Source organism: Dermacentor albipictus, chromosome 5 (assembly GCF_038994185.2).
Source record: "Dermacentor albipictus isolate Rhodes 1998 colony chromosome 5, USDA_Dalb.pri_finalv2, whole genome shotgun sequence".
NCBI lineage: Eukaryota > Metazoa > Arthropoda > Arachnida > Ixodida > Ixodidae > Dermacentor > Dermacentor albipictus.
The window spans coordinates 162,310,087-162,330,685 of NC_091825.1; the positions used below are offsets into that span (position 1 = coordinate 162,310,087).

The window sequence follows — 20,599 nt, forward strand, 5'->3', positions numbered from 1 at the left end:
ATCCGCCACAGCAGAGAACAGTGAGTATGCACTTGACGCCATCACTGTAGGGCAGCCCAAGCACGCGAAATTGCCCGCGCTCGCCTCCTGACTTCCCAAGAGAAGCAACGGCGTTTGTACGATCGCCAACACAGAGACGTCCACTTTTCGCCTGGATCTCTGGTGCTCCTGTGGTCCCCGACTCGTCACGTTGGCCTGTCAGAAAAACTCATGTCTCAGTACACAGGCCCATATTGAGTGCTGCGTGTCGTGACTCCAGTTACGTACGAAATCGCCCCATGCAGTCAGTACCAGTGCCTCATCTGCCCCGAATTCCACTGACGTTGTGCATGTCGCACGCCTCAAACCATACTACTCTCCTGTTCATACCGATATTCAGACGCACTGGGACGGTGCTTCTGCCGCCGGGGATAATGATACATGCATAGTGCGTGTTTCTTGTGGACGATGCACGCGGGCACCCCGACGAAGACGACGAACGTTCTCTGGCTCTCGAGCTGTCGGCTGAGCGTGCCAGCCCTGCAATTATCCTTTGTAAATATCCTGTGTAAATAGTCCCCATTTCTGTTCGCGTAACGATAATTCACTCAATTTAAAGCTATTAATAAAAGGAAAATCCGACATCCACCCGATCGTAGCAATTGCTACAAACGAAACCCATACGGGTTCCTCGAAAGAAAAGCCATTCGCACGCTTGAGAGCAGCACAATAACAACACGCAATCGCTCCGTCACGTGGTATTATTTGATATTTCGCGGGCTTTCTTTGGAACGCGGAAGAAAGGACCACGTAAAATATATCGTGTCGGGAACAATTTATTGAGAAGTTTCTCAAGGTGCTCTACAACTTTGCGTATCACACTTGGGGTCTCCAGCCAGTACTTCAAAAGTTTATTAATTAAACAAACTAATCCGTTAGTTAACTGGAAAATAAAAAGATTGAGTAACTCTAGGCCGGTGCCAGCATTATGCGTTCCGTTCAACTCGCGTCCGGAGTGCCTTTAATTTTTAAAACTTTGACTCAAGTTATGTGGGACACCTTGCATATACTCTACCACTATCGCGAATAAGCCGGTATCACGCACTCTCACATTTCAATCTCCTGCCAGAGGCCTGTTCTGTATCCCAGAATTGGTCTTATTGTTTTCTATTTCGGCACGGCGCGATGCCCCATTCATTGTACCGCCACGCTTGGCCTCGTAGCATGTCGCTTGCCAGGTAGAGCGGGAAAGCTGACAGCGCTGGCACTCTGGCCAGCGTCAGCAAGCTCCGCGTCCCGCAGTTGCCACTCACCAAACTCAACACGGACCCCAGCAAACTTTTCCGGAGATCGCGAGTTGTTCGCTGCCGAGCGCGCTTACGCCTGCCTCTGCCGCAGGGACCGCTGCCGTGTGAGCTAGCGGTGGTGTAGCTGGGACGCGAATGCGGACGCATGGCGCCTTCGTTTCGTAAATGAGGATAACTATTGGGGGCTTGTTGGTACGGCACATCTTATTTTGTTGTAGCGCAAGCTGAACGACAACAGCGACACGTGTAAAATCTCCGTAAACATGAACAAAAAGAAAAACACAGGGAACCACACGCAAGCACTTTTTAGCCACACAGATTAACAGACATGTGCACGTTCAACGCGAAGAAAGATAATCCGGCTCTCTCATGGATAAAGAAATAGAAGGCTTACTGACGCATGTGTTACCAAATGTTCCTAGCTTCCATCATCAAGCGCGTCACCTCACACCTGCTTCTACTCATGATGACTGTTTCTTTAAGTCTTGGTTTGCATTTGCATCTCTGGCAATGGATGGCAAGAAAGCCGTCGGCATGCCACGTTGTTTACTTTTTTATTGTGTTCTCGTAGCCTGTCATTTATGCATCCACTTATTTGACCAACGTAGGATCGTCCACACCCGAAGGAATGCGGTAAACCAAACCCGCGAAGCAATCAATGAATTTGATTTTATATTTCTTTTCGCATGTGGTATGTGCGATTCTTTATGGCCTTGTGTTTCTACACATGTTCACCAGTTTAAGTAGTCACCAATCATCATTAGTAGAAGCATTTGTTAGATGACGCGCTTGATAATAGAGGCTACAGACATATCAACATTTGGTGACACATGCGTCAGTAAGCCTTCCATTTCATTATCCACAAAAGAGCTCGATTATCTTTGTTCGCGTTGAACGTGTACATGTCTGTTAATCTGTGTGGCAAAAAAGCGCTTGTGTGTGGTTCCCTGTTTCTTTGTTCATTTTTACCGAGATTTTGCACGCGTTGTATGACGTTTCGAGGGTGTATATAGCGACGAGAACTGGAAATAAATCTATCGTTGAAAGTTAGCGCTGTGTGTGTCCAATGTGCCTTTCTGTTGCCCTTGTCGTTCGGCTTGCGCTACAACAAAATAAGACATTCGTTTTGTATTCCCCTTCGACCTTCCTTCGGCCTCTCCGGTAGCGCATGCTTAAAAGTTAGCCCGTCTCTACAGTGGCGTCCTCCAGCGAACGCCGCCAACTCGCCCAAAAGCACGCCGCTTCTGTGCCCCAGGCAATGTGGCGGCGCGCATAGACCAGCAGACGAATGAAACGGGGTTCACTTCATGCACCGGCGCGTACCGTACATCTATGGCCTCCGAGACAGCACAGCGGCAACGCTTCGGCGCGTTTGCTCCTTTCCAGAGTCGCACACGTGTTGTCCACAGCAGGCCATGCCCAACTCCGCACAGTTTTCGCCACACTGCGATTCGTGCTTGCGGGTGCGCAGGCCAGCACGAATCTGCTGTGACGACGCGACACTGTCGACGTGCCGTCGCCCTTACCGTCGTACAGATTGGGAATCTCGTTGTCGTAGAAGACAAGCTTGGGAAAGCTCTCGATTCCGTGCTTCTCGGCTGCCTCCGGGTCGTTTGTCTTGAGGAACACGATCTCGTGGTCGTCTGCCTCGTCGTCGATGTTCTCCAGCTCGGTCAGGATCTTCTCCGACTTCTTGTCGTTCTCTTTGTCTGCAACAAAGAACGGCGGACAACGCATTTTCCAAGTCACTGCTGCAGTATCTGCATGAAACGGGCCTCCGTGCTCAAATAATTTCGTACCGAGCTTACACCGCGTGGCAAACCGAGCGAAAAATAAATTGAAAGAAAGTCGACAGACGCAACGCGATGCTCTAAACATGCAAATCGACTGCGGCTGCTTTCTTTCGGTTGTACGCGTATTAGATGTTACCGCTGACATAAGATAATTTAAGGCATTGTAAAAGCGATATAATATTTTTTTTCCGCGTAAACATTACTAAAAGCGGCTGACTCTGTAATGCGCTTTGTGCCCAATTAACAAAAATCCATGGGTGCTCTTATTTAACAACGACTATTTAAAAATATAAAGCCATTGCATTCTATTATTTTAAATGTAAATATAAAGTTCTTAAACTTTAAAGCAGGTGAATCCACCCAATGCTAAACGCATGTGCACACCTACAAAAAATACTACGAGAAGCGCCAGTTCCGAGAAATGTTTACCGATATGTGTCGTGCAAACGCGTTTCTTCCACGTGCTATTGCTCCAAAGCATAAGAGAAAGCCGTTTTGTGAAAAACAATGCGTGGAACGCTAAATTAACACAATTTTAGAGGATTCTTCGTCAATGCGCATGCATTGAGTACTGGACGGTTTCAATTTCTCAAGCGGAACAAAAGGTATTAAATAAAGATGAATGTGTCGATTACGTAGTTAAATGACTCAATTACTGGGTTTAACTCATTATTTCTTTACATAGTTTATTTTTATTGATTGATTCATACATTCACGCTGGGACCATGTTATAGTCTTAACAGGGAGGGCAGCGCAGAAAATGCAAGCAAGCAAGAATACGAATTTTATTGAATATAGTGGCAGCGTCTGTAAATAGCAGCTAAAAACTTCAATTTAAGGGGGGATCTCGGCGAGAAAGGCAGGTTAGGCCATACATGCAGTTCCAACGCACATACTTTCTTTTTTTGCCACACCTGCAGTATAGGTCACGACGTACGTTTCATGGGGTATGTTCGAGCAATCTGAAGCGTACTTTTGGGACAAACAGTGTTTCGATGTATAGCGTATAGAGTTATCTGCAAGGCTAAGGAGTGACGGGCAAGTGTGCACACGATGAGCAGGGAATTAAGCCAGCAAGCTAGACGATGCTGCGTCAATATTATATACTGCTCGCAACGATGTTTAAGAAGCGTCAAGTTCACAAAATACTGTACTCGCAAAACATAATAACTCTGGCACTGTTGAGGTGATTGTAATGAAATCGCTGCTTCGCAGATGGTGGCACGCATTTCCAGACTGGTACATAGAGCACGCTAATGCATGCAATTTGTGGGGCACACTTTCAAGGGCCTCGACAGACACACTGAAAAGCAATTAAGCTGCGTCGAAATGTTTTGTTCCCTGGCCGATCTTTATGGCTGGCACATCTATGTTATTAAAGTACGTTTAAATGCAATTTCTGCTGTGCACAGACGACACGCACTCGCTTCGTCCAGTACTGCACTCGAGCTTCTTTCGCGCGTCTTACCAGCATGGCCGATTCTCTACGCTCGCCGATGTCCACATTCTGAGTAGAGCGCATGTAGTTTGGCGCACGAGTGCTTGCAGTAGGCCTAGCGCGAAACAAACGGCTACACATAGAAAGACACTCACCCCGTGTAGCGCACGTCCAGTATTTGCTTTGCGCTGAACCTACGACGTAAGCAGTCCATATTATGTCCTATTTGCTCCCCGTATAGATGTCCGTCCGCAATGCCAACAAGCTATGCATTTACTTCCACCACAAGACAGGGTGCCCTCGAGGTTAGTACTCGCGCCTCAATGCGAACGAGATTTTATCAGAGCATGCCAGATGGGTGCAAAATCAAAGGAGACTATACGCCCAGCGATCCTCTTACAGAAGAGCACAGCGACGTGGGGGTGCTTCTCGATGAGCGAGTCGAGGATCTTGTCGCTCACTTCCTCGATGGCGTCCGACTTCATCTGGTGCAGCAGCCACTCGATCACCTCCTCCTCCTTTGTCAGGTCGCCTGCGGGTCGCGCAGGAAAGGCAGCGCTGGTCACGTCGCTCTGCTACGCTCAGCAATGTGCGAAGTTGGGCTGGTTGGTGATTAGTCATCATACCTTTGTGGCGAAGCAGCGCACTGGCACGGACACAGTGAAGACGACACTCAACTATTTTGAAAATACTTGCGAGTGCAGCAGGTGTTGTCTTTTCTTGTGTGTCTTCACTGTGTCTGTGTCAGTGCGCTGCTTCGCCACCAAGGTATGATGCTCTGCTACGCGTTTGCTTAGTGAACGCGCACATGTGCAACGATTTGCCTGCAGTGCTTATGTCCGCATACTCGAGTGCACCGCGACTACGGCTATCTCGGTTATCGGTCCCCTCCTCTCCAAGAAGATTAAAGGAAGGAAGAAAATAAAGAAACCTGCCCACACCACTCTCTTACGGTCAACAACACTTAACAGATCTCAAATGTTCTATGGTATACTTGTAAATGGGTCAATCACGCTACGGCGCTAACGCTCTTGGGTGGATTATGCCCATTTTCCTCCAGGATTACAATATCACGCGGTATAAACAGTCAGCACTTTTGCCCTCCGCATAGTATGCTAATGATATTGAAGAAATGGCATACGTATTTTTATTTTATTTTTACCTGAATTTCCCCCGTCGTTTCTCGTTTGGCGTTTCCACAAAGCTTTCTCCTCTTGCGGTAAGCAAGGTGCTACGCAATACAAACACGGACGAGAAGAGCACGCAAGGCTGAGCGCAGTCGTTGTGCTCTTCTGGTCCATGTTTGTACTGCGATGCTCCTTGCTTAACGTTGTACGGCTGACTCGCCCAAACATATGTACAGTTGAACTTTCTCCACTTAGTCTGTAACGCGCAGTCTACTCCCAATAATGAGGCTTATAGCGCGTGAAAAGACAACGACGAAAGTAAGACGTGACACACACTTTGTCCTTTCGCCTTTGTCTTTTCACGCGGTATAAGCCTCACGATGTCACACCAACAAGCCCAAATCACTGCCATACAACTCCCTATAGAATATCTCGGATAAATGGCGTACCTTGATTTCGTGTTTATCTATTATTGCACTTTGTTTTTATGAATCTTTCACTCAGTCGGGCGCCCTTGCACGTAGGTACGCACGTTTTCTTTCAGCGAGTGGAGTAGCCGCACAGCAGCAACACCACGCAATCGAATCGGTTTAGGCAATAAACTTCAATATTGGCCTTGTCATAGCGCGGTGGTTCACTTGTTTAAATATGAAAAACGTAGTGGAATGTAGACGCCTGCACAAAGTCAGCCACCCCGAAGGAGCACCAGAGGTGTATAGGCTATCGAATGCCTTCTTCGTTTGCTCGCTCCTTTGGGTGCCGCATGTGCATGCTCTTATTTCATATTCAAATAGCTGAATGCACGCAGAGGGTCCTTGTTCTTGAGCCACCTTTGAACGCCGCATTTGTACGCGAAGCCCACGTCATGGGCTGTTTTGTAGCTTGCGCAATCGCCCATGCTTTTTAGCATAAAATGCCGAGCTCTCCATTCCGTCATACTTGGGTAAAAGCGCCAGTGAACAAGGCAAACGATCTCTACACCACGTCAACGCCGGTGCGATGGGGCATTAATGTGGGTGGGAGGTCCTTTTTTTTATCTTTCCTGCATATCATTTATTTGGGGGGGCGAGAGGGGGCGCTGCCGTGTTCACACCGGCATTTCGCTGCCGCACAGAACATATATCTCGCACAACTAAGAGTGCTCGCCTTCGTAGATGTTGGGTATCTCCTTCTCGAAGTAGACAAGCAGGGGCAGCTCATCGTCGATGCCGTAACTGCGGGCCACCTCGTCGTCGTCGATCTTGATGAAGGGCAGGTCGTGGGCATCGGCGTCGTCATCGATGTTTTCCAGCTCCTTGAGCACTTCCTTGCTCCTCGGGTCGTCCTTGTCGTCTGAAAATGCACAGCGTTTGTCGCGAAACACCGCTCCGAACGCCTCTGGACGCACGCGTCATGGGTCCGCGAGCGACGGATTTCACTGCTCCGGATTACTCATGCACCGATACAGTAACACGCCTCGGAGATGACTAAGTTCGAGACCAACCAGCACCTCGGTTAAAGAAACACAGCGTCAAGCACAGAAACACAGCCTTTTCGCAAGAGTCGGAACTGTCTCAGTGCGCAGTGCTGCCTCACGAGCACAGTGTGCGGATTAGCGTGCAGTACGCTTGTACGCTGCTGCTAAAAACGGAGAAGCATGTCATTACTTACAGAACAGCACCGCCAAGAAATTGGACTTCTTGATAAGCGTTTCCAGCACTTCCGGAGTGACATCTTCGATCTCGTCAGACTCCTTTTGCTTCACAAGCCATTCCAGAACCTCCTCCTCCTTCATCAAATCACCTGCACAAGGCATGCACTTGCAATGACGGGCGGGCAGAACTATGTAAGGTCAGGCACAAATGGTTCCCATAGGTTCCCGTACGATCCGTCTGAAATCTACTGTGCATGGATAAAGTTTATTCCTCCTCCTCTGTAATGCTATAAAAAAAATGCGGGGACTTTTTAAACTGAAGCTACGCGAAAAATGCGCAGTATAAAGGAAGAGAAAACACGCCGAGCGCTGTACAAAGGCGACGACATTGGCGCACATTTATGTTCGGCTTCATGTTATCGTGTAATTAAACCGCCTTGCTCTTTACTTCTCAGCCCTACATAAACTATTGTGTGCAGCTTATTACCATTCCCATTTCCTTGCGGTGCAAGAAAATGAAATATAAATGCATTTTTTCTATTAATGTACATTTTTATGTTTATATTTAATCGATTATTATACATTTATTTGCCTCAATCAGAGTTGGAATGCGTGCACTTTATAATAAAGCTGCACTGTTCAGATCAAGACGAACAAGCATATTTAATTACTTGATTCGTGCTATGTTCAAACACTTGCTAATTGTAACAGTGCACAGTTGTGTTTCCTTCGCCCTCGACTTCCTCATACAGGCAAGTCCTGTTGAGGAACGACAAAGAGAGAGGGCTGGGAGGAAGGGGTGCTACCGTGTCTTGCTCTTGTAATCTTGTATGTTATCTCACTTTGTGCTCCCCTTGTTTAACAAATCAAAGGAGCCCGCTTCGAGAGCTTTCGTAGCCGTGTCATCAATGACAGATCCACACAGCGCGCAAAGTAAAGCTATAGTTTCATAAAAGGGACAGTTGTCGTCCACCGGACAGCAATACGAAACCGCTTTCCGGTGAATGACAGCTTTTCCTTTCAGGTTAGAGTTCAATTCTAGAAGTTGAGAATTTTAAAGAAGCAGCGTGAATATCGGCTAGAAGGTATATACGAACAAGAGAAAGAGAAAAGACGTGAAAGAAAAAGAGGTCAGCCTGGTTAAGTGTCCAGCTGGCTATACAAACAAAGCGCCGCATAATAAGTACCAAGTTGGAGGTTTAGTAAGTTATGGTCGAAACTATACGCCTTCGTGTAGAGCATATTCAACACTGTTTCCAAGGCTAGATACGGCTGCAGCGATTGGCGATCGCCCGAAAGGTTATGTTTCCTATTGCACCGTATAACGCATTACAGGGCAGACAGCGGTGTCGTTCGCGCTGTCACAATGCCGAGCGTCCACCGGTTCTCAAGAGTTGACAACTCACCTGAATAGAAGTTCGGTATCGAGTCCTCGAAGTAGATAAGCTGCGGCACGGCGTCGACGCCGTACTCCTTGATGACGTCCTCGTCGTCGATCTTCACGAAGGGGATGTCGTGCGTGTCCAACTCGTCGTCGATGTTCTCCAGTTCCTTGAGAACCTTTTCGCACTTGGCGTCACCTTTCTTGTCTGCGCCACCGTGGAGCGCAGCGTCGCAGCAGGAAAGGGAGGGGGGGGGAAGAGGGGACAAGAAAAGGAGAGAAACACTCTACGGTCTGCTTTAAGTGAACAGCCGTTCACCCTCCAGGGCGTCAAAGAAAATAAGGTGTCATCTGAGCAAGACAGAAGTTCACAGGACGGTGGAGGCTTGAAGTGATCATCAGCAGCTGAGCAAGCAATGTCGCTCAAGCAAACGTTTCGGCAAAGTGGACTTGTCAGGACAGCAGCTGCTTTCCTTAGCAGTTGCTGCACTGATGAAGACTAGTCCCCTTGTCGAGACGTCTTCAGGATAGACAGGGCTGACTCGAATAGCGAATGAACTATACAGTCCAGCATATGCGCTCCGAAGTGCTACGATTCAAGCTGCAACGCAATGGTTAAAAAACGAACAGGAAGAGCTCTTGCTGAGGCGGAGGTATGTGCCTGCGTGTTAAAAAGCGCTGTTTCTGTTGATTCTTCATCGGTTAGAAGATTTGCCTGAAGTTGATCCATTCACACGATCAATATTTTACCCCCGCATGCCCTCGGTCTCGTATAGCTTTTTCTGCTTGTATGTCGAGCTGTTTTCACCTACACATTACGTCTCCCAGAAATGCTAAACACTCTGCCAGTAGCGACGAGCGGAACGCAGCGTTTTGTGCACCAGAGCGGGACAACATTGCGCAAGCGTTTTGTTGCCATGGTGACACCGCTTGAGTGGGAAATAAGTGCGCGGTTGGATAAGACTTGCGCGCTCGCGGCTCGCAAATTTCCTCGGAAACTTCATCGCTTGCCGCGGGCACTGATACCGCGCAAGGTTTCGAATTAGTTGCAGCATTTCTTGTCATCTAAGATGCAGATGCGAGACTGTCATTCGCCTTTGAGGTGCAGGTGTATGAAGGATAAATGAAATAAGTCAACTGAACTGCCACAAGCTGATGCATAAAATATGACGGTGACAGTAAGCTCACAGAACGCAGCTGTTTGATTAAAATTGAAGCAGAAAAATCAGTTGAACACTGCAGCTTGTATTTTTCATATTCTTGTAATTGCTACTCCAAAACACCTAATTTGTGAAAATTAAACAGGCCCCAGGCCGTAAAATATAGAGCAAAAGCCAATTACACACAACAGTAGCAAAGTAGTATGCCCTCGCAAGAACTTGTTTCTGAAGAAGGGCCCTGATCGTTTTTAAAGAAGCGCTCAAAACGTGTTAAACGTCACTGGAACACTTCAAATTTATCAGACAGAGCGGCCCACCCACTGAATAGTGACCGTAACCAATATAGTAAGCAAAGTGTCTAGGGCCTCCCGCTTCGACCGAATGGGACTTTTTAATGTCATGAGTGATGTGCCTTCACGGCTTACAAAGACGTGTTGTTCAAGAACACAGTTGCATTAGCGAAGCGTCATTGCGACTGAAAGACGATGATTTATATTTATCCGAACGGCTGCTACGATAGTTGGTCTAATCTTTGTTTTCACGTTAGAAGAGTTCTGTGCGTATTGCTGATCTCGACTTGACTTTAGGCACCTTGACTTTATGCAGCCTCTATACCGACGAATCCACGCCTTTTTCTTTAGGGGATAAATCAATTGCGACTCGACCGCTTGTCCATCTTTTTATCCCGTCTGTGCTATGCTTCGCGCTTTTTTTTACCATTTACTTTTAACAAGCAATTTTAATAATGCTTTCCGCGCTTTAGTTCACTGCGGCTTCCGCAGCATACGGAAACGACCTTGCTGATGATGCCACCCGGTCAGCCCGTAAAGGAACCCTCAAAGTTCCTATACCCTTATCAAGAAACGCTGCGAGGGGTCTTCGTTTACTTGTTCAGAACAAGACGAAAACTTTGTGGAACACCTGCAGATTACATCGGTCGAACTTCTCCCGCCGTGATGCAACTTTACTGTACCGCCTCTGGTTAGAGGTGGCTTTTACGGAAGCCTACTCATTCCTTATTGGAATGTCTGACACACCGATCTGTTGCTCGAGCAACTGTGAAGAGATGATAGAGCACGTGTTGTGTTTTTGTAATCTCTACGACATCGAACGCGACGTTCTTCAGAGGGTGTTAAACTGACGGGACAGCAGACCATTTTCTAAGATTCTCGGACCATGGCCCCCCGTGTCGCAGGCTTACAAAGCGACGCGGGTACTGCTACAATTCATGAAATCGACTGGCATCAGTGACCGATTTTACACGTGAAATGGACGACCGCTCGTGTTCACATTGACAGTACCTTCTTCCCTCCCTGTCTTTTCCTTTTCATCCCTTAAACCCCTTCCCCGTATAGGGCAGCGAACCGGACGTTCGTCTGGTTGACATCCCTACCTCTCCTTACTTCTTTTCCTCCTCCTCCTCTTGGACTATGCCAGTTGCAGACCTTTCCGTAGGCCTGAAGTTTCTATACACGATACATCAATCAGTTCAGGCATAACCTCTGATGCACAGAGAATCTGTGCACAGAGATGCACAAGGAACGCTGGTACCAGATTTAAAGAAGAAAGGAATTCCAATATGTTAATCAATGGTAGCGGTCGGATCCATCTGCAAAGTCTCAAGAATTTATCTCTCGGCACGGCAGACCTTTGCAGAGGAGCTCCGCAACTGGCATGGCAAAATGACTCCGGCCAAACTCTGTTCTATTTAACCGTGAAAGAGCGTTACGCGAGGCAGTATTAGTGAGGCAGTTGTTGTGATGACTGACTGAGAGTTAGAACCTACAAAAAAGTACCGCGAGATAGTCAGCCTTCTCGACGAGCTCGTCGAAAACGTCCTCGGACACGTCCTCGATCTCGTCCTTCATCTTCTGTTCCACCAGCCAGCTCAGCACTTTCTCCTCGTTGCTCAGGTCCCCTGGATGCGGGTAACGTCATCGCGGCAGCAGTTAAACTCCGCATACGATACTCATATCGGTTCATGATTGCAACGTATTGTCAAAAGGCAATGCTAATATTATAATAGTGAAATATCTGCTTTCCACGACCGAAACAAGTGATATTTCCATGACTTTATTCATAGCCTGCTGGAAGGGACCCGCCCGACAATGATCAAGGTCAACTACCCTACAGCCGGAGGCGACGCGTGCGCCCAAAAAAAACCTCAGTGCCTCCGGCTTTCAGTTCAGCAGCAAGTGACATCGTGCGTGAGTTTATGCGTGCATTACGAGGTCGGCCACAGGCAGCAGTTGCCAGCCGTCGCGTTGCGTGCGGAAACCAACACAGAACGTGTTTGGAGCGAAATTTTCATCCGTACTGGATTCTTGGTATAAGCCGTTCTTTTGTTTATTTAAGGAAACTCGATTTCACAACTTGGTGCACTATTTACGTTTATGGCTCCGGCATTTAATGGCAAACGCACTGCCTTAAAGGGACGCTAAAGAGGAGGACGCTTTCAGCATTGGTAAGTTATCAAATGCCGAGAAAGCCACTCTCGAAATCAAGAAGACGCTTGGTGCACCAGAAGCGGAAGACTAGTGGCGCCTCGAGGTTCCCGCACCGTGGCGTCATGGATTTTGGGGCCGTCGGCTCTGGCCTAGTTAACATTTTATCGGTGAAAACGAATGGGACTGCGTCGTACTTTAATAGAGTCAAAGACTGAATGTAAGAACTTTCAAAAACTTTTACTGAGCCACAGCGGCCGAAATGCGAAAAAAATAATTTGTGGTCTGTGACGTCACGCTGGTGTACCTGCACTGGGGTTTCGGCGAGAAATTCAAAAATTAAAATTTGACGGTCACGTTCCCTTTACTAGTCAACCTATTAACGCCAATTCAACGAAAGCACATTTCTTGAAGAACGCCAAAGCGACTCGGTGTTTCTCTTTAGTGTCCCCTTAAGTAAGCAAGAAAGGCACAATTGGTTCTACGACCGGTGGGCCCGCACCAAGTGCACCCACAGTGCTACCCGTGCGCCCTCACCTTTGAACACGGTGGGCACCTCGTTCTCGAAGTATATCAGGACGGGCAGCGTGTCCCAGCCGTACTTCTTGGCAAACTCCACGTCGTCCGTCTTGACGAACGGGATGCCGTGCTGGTCGGCGTCGTCGTCGATCGCCTCCAGCTCCTCGAGGATCTTTTTGCTCTTCACGTCGTTCGCGTCGTCTGCAGAGAGAAGCTCGTTTAGTGCTCTTTTTTTTTCCCCAAGGTGCGTACGCCGCTAGTTATCTGCGAGACTATTTATTGCGGTACCACCACACATAGCTGAACACGTGTGCAGTACGTTTGTACTTTAGTTGGGCCGCTTTTCCGGGAAAAATCGCGATTCACAAGTCATGTCGACCTGGAGAAAACGGAAAATGCAAGGAGGTTAACCATGTTGCTTCTGGCTTGTTACACTGTACTGAGGAATGGGAAGAGAGAGAAAGTGGAAGGAAAGCGTCCGAGACGATTGCGCGCATACACGGGAATTGGGCGGCTGCAGTACAAACGGAAAGACGAGCCGCGCGTGGGGGAAGCGGGAGGAAAAGAGGGAGGGTGCGTGAGCGCTGCGCGCAAGGCAATGCACATCACTACTGCAGGCTGACCTACGCATGGCCAAATGGCTGGAACGTGCACCACGCTAACTGGTGCGAATGGCGCATAAGGACGCTGCGGTATCCAACACGAAAGTGAACTAATGAACAAGAAATGTAAACTTCCTACAAGGAACATTGGCTCACAAGAAAGAAACTGATTGATGCCCCCATAACGATATGCGATGACTTTGCTGGTGCTAGGCATTGCAAAACATTTCGGTCAAAATGCGAAGACGCCCTTTCGTCCGACACCGTGGCTGCAAGTGCGCGCAGTTTGAGCCGCGGAGACCCGTGCGTTAAGGCAGCGCAAACGGCGACTCACAGACGAAGACGGCCAGGATCTCGGTCTTCTCGATGAGTGCATACATGTCATCCGCGGAAACCTCCTCTATGATGTCCGTGTCGTCGCCAGTGTCCATGAACTGCTGGAGCCACTTGAGCACGTCCTCCTCGTTTTTTAAATCGCCTGCGACGCAGAAGGTGGTTGGTTACACAGCACGAATCGTCTACGTTTAGGCAATCTTGTCACATTATGCATTTGCTGGCTTTGCAATTTGGCCCTTCTAAAGGTTATAGCGGCATTAAAAAGTAATTATGATAAATTTACGGTGGTGGATCTCAACGCAAGAATCCAGCCAGTCACATATTCTGGTAAGTTCATGCGTCGTCGCCTGCTTTCTCGACGTATTCCACGCTTTGTTTTCTTACCTTTATGACTGATACTTAATTTGCAAATGCCATTGCTTTCTTCAATTGTTTGTTATTGTTTTTTGGCCGCCATGTATACTTACGTGCACAATGCACCTAATGTCTTATTCTGCCCATTAGATTGCTCACTGATTCCAGCCCGTCAATGCTGAGTACTCGTCAGTGCGTGTATATATTTTTTTTATTTACACATTTCCTCATCTAATTTCTGTATATTCATTAGAGAGCCAAACTTTGAGGAAAAGCCAGCTATGAAGGAAGGAAGGAAAAAGTGGAGAAGGAAGGCAGGGAGGTTAACCAGTTTCGCTTAACCGGTTTGCTACCCTACACATGGGAGCGGGATGGGGGAGATGAAAGATGGGAGGAGAGAGAGAGAGAGCACATAACACAGCGAACACATCGTCAGTTACAGTCCGTCAGTCTTGCGCAGTACGCGATATCACTGTCACAGCCGCTTGTCCAAGCCCGTATCCTTCATAAACCGAAGTAGTCCCTTCGTCGCCTTCAGCTGCGATGTCTTCTGTCGGCGATGTGTGAAAATGGTTGCAACTGACAATGGTCTATTGTCCAGGTGCGCTAGAACAGATGCCATGGACTGTCTCTGAACATTATATTCAGGACAGTCGCGAAGTTGCCTACGTTTCCAATATCATGAAATAAATAAGAAGAAATATTGTCGCCTGCTGTTCCGCCCCTGGCATTTGAAGCGGTTTCGGTACAAATCAATTTTAGAGGGAGCTGTTGCAGCTTCCTCGATTGCGGAGGCCAGGCAGTGATGTTCCTGTGTGAACTTTTGGCGACGGCGTTCGTTGATCGCAACGTCTGTGGAAAGTCGATCGCCGAACGGGCCCACCTAAACGCCGCGACTTTGCCACTAGAAGCGCATTGCTTCGCGCTAGCTGCTGACAGCGGCGCAAACGTTATACGGCTGCAGACCTATGCGTTTGCGTCTTTTTGATTTCGCACCTTTGTTGACTGTGCTCGGCTCAGTTCACGTTGTAAGAACAACAGTGATCGTGTAAACTGGCCAGTCTTGATCGTGAAATGCGCTCTGTCTGCAGTATGCACTTAAAACAAATGTGAACAAATGCGAACGTATGCTACTTGCTAGTCCTGTGGCAACTGACCAGTTGATAAGGATATTTCAAATATCAGGTAGAGGTAAAATGAAACAGGACGAGCACACTGCTTTAAAATTCTTGGGGAGATACCATCGGGGACATCAGCCTTACTTTCATTGACATTTCTAAGCAGAGCTTCAATGCCGCTAACGCGAAGCTCGATTGGATCCAAACGAGGAGCGCTGCTATTAGACAAATGTGGACTGCATGCAGATTTAGAAATAAAGACTGGCTGAAAGTAACTGTTTAAGCGCGTCGCTTTTTCTACATCGTCAGAAAGAGTGCGCTCACTGCTAATAATTTCATTTATCCCAGCAGGATCACACTCACTTCTCTTCAAGTACTGCCAGAAATGCTTAGGGTTTATTTTCATTTTGTCATTAGTTAGTTTAAAATGTTGTTCTTCCGGATTTTCAACAGTTTTTTGTACTCGTGCGTTAATTCCTGGAGACTTTTAAAATGAACTTCTCCTTTCGTGTTGTTTTGTATTTTTCAAAGACGCGCCTTTTTTTTTTAATTAGCCTCAAAATACGGAAGGTGATCCATGGTTTTTACGTTTTTAAGCCTAGCAGAATCAATACTTGGTATGAAGTCCCCTGTAAGTTCAAGTAACCTATTTCTAAATACGCTCCACAAGTAATCTACATCGTGTTCCTCTAAACATTCAAAAACAGGCAAATAGTCGCACAGTTTATCGGAAATTGATGGACAGTCACCTTCATCAAAGAATAATACCCTTTTGCCGGTGCGCTTTTTAGTGCGCTGAGTTTTCGCTTTAATACCTGCAACGACAACGTGGTGATCACTAATTCCTGGAATGATATCAACATTATAAACTAAATTAGCCGATTTACAAAACAGAAGATTTAGGGTATGGCTAAGTCTAGTGCGTTCCAAAACATACTGTATCAAGCCAAAACTATCAGCCATGTTTTTCATTTCTACATTAATACGACCTGCAATTTAGGACTTCACATGCACCATTTTCCCATTTCAAGTCTGGTGAATTAAAATCACCCGCTAGTAAAATGGTTCGATGAGATGCCTCCGAAACGATATCATATAGCGTTTCTAAAGCACGGAAATATGTACTGGGTGGCCGATAAAACGCCCCAGTGATAAAATAAAAGTTTTAGACAACGCAGTTGTACACCATACTGACTCGACTGCGTCATGACCGACGTTCAGCATCGCAGGCGAAAGGGACGAGTGAACTAACCAGAAAACACCGCCGCCAATAGCTGGCCTATCGTTGCGACAAGCAGTATCGTTCTTGGGGAACGCCTTCTTGCCATCGATGGATGGGTTGAGCCAAGACTCAGTACCAAACACTATATCTGCCTTCAATGACGCAACCAATCCAGCAAACTCATCTGTTTTTGTTTATTATACTTGGGCAATGTACCACTACAACAATTGAATCACGATGAAGGCGATGATTACTGCTGTGTCACCGTGTAGACAAGGCAACAACTTCTTCATTCTCATCGTCCCATGTAAATGCTCTGCCATTTATGATCAGCTTATCGGCTTTTAGTATAACTTTGCTTTCCCGTATTCCCAGAGTTTCTTTCGCAATGCTCGAATTTTAAAAGAGAAGTCCTGTTCCACGCCATACTGCGAACCCTTAAAATTATTTGCCTTTTTCAGAATGACCTCCCTTTTCTTTATCCGATGAAAAGTTTACAGTAATGGGTCTTCTGTTCCGTTCATTAAAATGGCCAACCCGGTGTGCCCTTTCAATTGACTTCAATTCCCAAATTGGTAGTGCAGACGCTCTTAATCAAGGTTTCGGACTGTTCTCACGTTTCAGACCGGTCGTTGTCATCTATCCCATAAAGCACAAGGTTTAATCTACGGCTTTTATTCTCGAGGTCCACATTTCTCTTTTGTAGAACTTTTACTTGATGAGAATTAGATCCTCAGTTACGGTTGCTTACTCTGGTACCAATTTCATAGCGTTGCGCATCTGACCCCGGGTTGTGTCAAGCTCCCTGTTTATTTCCACCATCTTAGCATCATTGTTAGTTATCCTGCTGTCAATGTTGTCCAGCTTAGTCATGACAGTATCCTGTAGCTTCTTCAAATAATCCGTTTCACCTTTATCAAATGGCCCAGGATTGAGCTCAATGTCTCCAGGAAGTAGCAAGAGCAGAGCAAGGTGTAGCACTCGGCTTACAAAGAAAAACGAGCACGTTTGTTACAAAGTCTGGTGCACACTGGCGCTGTACACGCTACGCGTGCCTTTGTGCGAGGGGCCGGCAACGCTGTAACTGCTCTGGAAATGGGACGAAAAAGAGCAGCCTGCTGCTGGGCGATACCGGAAGAACGGAACCGGCGACTGAGCTGTCATATCGCTACTCGGAAGCAACACTGTGAAAACACGGTTCTTATTCACAAAACCGTTTGTAGCGCACGTTTATTTATTTATTTATTTATTTATTTATTTATTTATTTATTTATTTATTTATTTATTTATTTATTTATTTATTTATTCATTTATTTATTTATTTATTTATTTTCATGCTCCGAGGACCCGAGGAGTGTTCTAATAATAAATTGTTAATCGCAACATTAAAGGCGGGCTGCAGCGATGGAGGCGGGAAGGTGGTTCCAGTCACTGCTTGTTCGCAGCAAAAGAGAGGCATGGCAAGTGTCAGTACTTCATAAAGGAATTTTAACCTCGAGTTTATGATTGATCCGCGAAGGCACGTAATCTGGAGGGATGAAAATATCGTTTTTAAGTGTTGGGTTAGTGTAACAAAATTTTGTGATAGAGGTTTAAGCGGAAGCACTTGCGGCGTGACCGAAGTGTCGGTATATCTAAATTAGCTTTCATTGAATAAACGCTGACGTGGTTCTGAACGGATTCAGGGGCAAGAATGGTTTGTATACGAAGTGGTACTTCCCAATGGTGAAAAGACACAAGATGGCTGCGAATGCGCCAGCCGATCAGAAGCAGTTATAAAAAAAAAGGGGGGGGGGAAGCGTAGGGAAACCCGCAAGTAGAGAAGAAAGGCGATATGCTTTTTGTGCGTTCCCGGAATTGAGGCGTTTAAAGCAGCGCTGAAAGAACGCTGGACAAACAACTAGAAGCACACAGGTGGCCTATGTGCTTTCGGCCCTGCGTCTTCTCAGCGTTGTCCGAAATTTTACAATTTTTCGGAATCCCGATTTGCCGAGTGACGTGCTTGTGGTGCATATCTGGCACGTCGCACTTCTGCGGAGCTCACCGTCGTAAAGCAGCGGGATGGTCTTTCGGTAGTAGACCAGTGCCGGCAGCTGGTCCAGGCCGAACTCCTCGGCCACCTCGGTCTCGGAGATCTTGACGAAGCCGATACCGAGTGCATCCGCCTCGTCGTCGATGTTCTCGAGTTCGGTGAGCACCGCTTCGGACTCCTTGTGCTTCTGCTTGTCTGCACAAAGAGGCACGCTAAGCTGAGACACTTGGTGATTCCGGCAGGAACTTTTTCGGCATTACTGCCGACGTTAATGCGATTATTTATTTATTTATTTATTTATTTATTTATTTATTTATTTATTTATTTATTTATTTATTTATTTATTATCCGTTAGCATTCTTAAGATAATTCGTGCAATTCCCGTGGGCTATCTATGTATCTATCCATGTTTGTGTACGTAACAGTTTTCCAGGTTTTGAAACCAACCAACGGACCAACTTCGAATTTTTCGATCGTGATTGGCTCCTTAGTGCAAACTGCGGAAGGAAGACGACAATTCCTGTCGATAAATTCGGTTCCCATCGGGATTGATCATACTCGAGAATGAACCGTGGGACACGCGTGTTAGTCGCCAGACGGAAAATTTAAGCTAATGTGGACACGGGCCAGGATCTTAAGAATTACCCGGTGGGAGAGTGCGTCTCTCTGTGTTATACTAAGGGCCAACACTGCTTTAAAGCTGTATGTAAGAGAATTGGCAGGACATTAAACAATTAGTATGATAATCCACTGATTCATTCATTGGGTTTAACGCCCCAAGCCAGTACTGGGGCTGCGAGAAATGCCTTAGTGAAGGGCATCGCATTAATTTTGACCGTTTAGTGCTCTTTCACGTGCACTAAGCGCAGGGCCAGTATCGCACGAAAGTGCAGTTGCGTCACTCCCTGCCTCGTGTGCTGCAGTCAAGCTGCCGTCGCCGCGGCAGCTTGCGCAACAGTAATTCTTCGCGGGAGAGCTATGCGGGGAGCGCTACGTGCTTCGCATTGCATGTAGGCGCGGGGGAGCCTTATAAAATTACGTGGTTCGGATGCTTGTTTTGAGCGTGTTCTTTACTGAAACGTACGCTGTTCTGTATGTTGTATGCGTGATTCTGAACTATGTATGCACTGTTCGCTTCACTTTGCTGAGTGCTTGTAGCCTCTGCCTTACGGGGGTATGAACCATCGCATTTGGAAGTATTAACCATGGATGATGATATCTTTCTGTCGACGTTACTCCGCGAAGAAATCACGGGATCCTAGCCACAAACAGCTTCGCTGTAAAAATGTTTCTGTCAGCGCATTATTATTTTGGGTTTTCGACCACTTCTGACTAGCATATGAATGTAGGAGATTTCTTGCGAACATTTGTCGTATATGTTTTTCTGTGTTCGCAGAAAACAGCGAAAGCGGCGCTTACGTATACTTTGTCTAAGCTCCCAGACGCCCTGTCTTTTTTTTCTTATTTTTTCTGAGTGGGGTGCACTTTAGGCACATTGAGAGCAGGAAAACAAAACAAAATAAACAAAAAGAAACAGACGAAGGAAGGCTCACAGAAGAGGACGGCTAGGTATTGACTCTCCTTGATGAGACTCTCCAGAATCTTTCCGTTGACCTCTTCTATCCGGTCTGGCAGCTCCATGGCCTCCAAGTTCGTCAGCCAGTCCAGCACTTTCTCTTCGTCCATCAGGTCACCTGCACGCGAAACGCCCATCAGCGGTGTCAAATACAGGAGAGCAACAAAGACTAGCTTCGAGGCACGCCTCCAGCCGAGCGCAGCGGCCGGCCGGGCAATTCGTTTTCGCCTCGCTACAGTGGTGCAGCGTTGGGAAAGCTGCAGCAGTCGTCGGCCAACCACCGTGCGAATCTACAGCTACGTATGCCCGTAAGAACCATTCGTGACTAGTTTATACCCGTGACCTCGATACGACAGTCATGTTACTGGTCAGTGACGATATGTAATTTACTTTGAGGTGGCCTCTCAAATGCTTACGCACGACACAACTTTGTAGATAGTAAATCGATGTAAACCATCAGTAGTTTACGTTAGCTGTGCATTCTACGATGCTGCACTGTTTTTAAGACGAGGAGTACACAAACGTTCACTGGTGGGCGGTGAGGCTTGTTTGAAAAGGAAGGCACCAAAGCGTGGTGA

The 20,599-nt window shown here is 47.0% G+C and overlaps 1 protein-coding gene across 3 annotated transcripts in view; it reads right to left on the reverse strand.

Moving 5' to 3' along the window:
• Positions 1 to 20,599, reverse strand: part of hlk (hulk) — a 135,815-nt gene that overhangs the window by 79,013 nt on the left and 36,203 nt on the right. For all 3 annotated transcript variants that reach the window (XM_065434514.2, XM_065434512.2, XM_065434513.2), the window contains exons 3-12: positions 19,999 to 20,139; positions 18,458 to 18,640; positions 13,718 to 13,861; positions 12,800 to 12,982; positions 11,605 to 11,736; positions 8,684 to 8,866; positions 7,295 to 7,426; positions 6,791 to 6,976; positions 4,918 to 5,049; positions 2,813 to 2,995 (exon numbers count right to left, since the gene is read on the reverse strand). In XM_065434514.2, the coding sequence (XP_065290586.2) occupies positions 2,813 to 2,995; positions 4,918 to 5,049; positions 6,791 to 6,976; positions 7,295 to 7,426; positions 8,684 to 8,866; positions 11,605 to 11,736; positions 12,800 to 12,982; positions 13,718 to 13,861; positions 18,458 to 18,640; positions 19,999 to 20,139 (1,599 nt within the window). The remainder of the gene's footprint in view (positions 1 to 2,812; positions 2,996 to 4,917; positions 5,050 to 6,790; positions 6,977 to 7,294; positions 7,427 to 8,683; positions 8,867 to 11,604; positions 11,737 to 12,799; positions 12,983 to 13,717; positions 13,862 to 18,457; positions 18,641 to 19,998; positions 20,140 to 20,599) is intronic.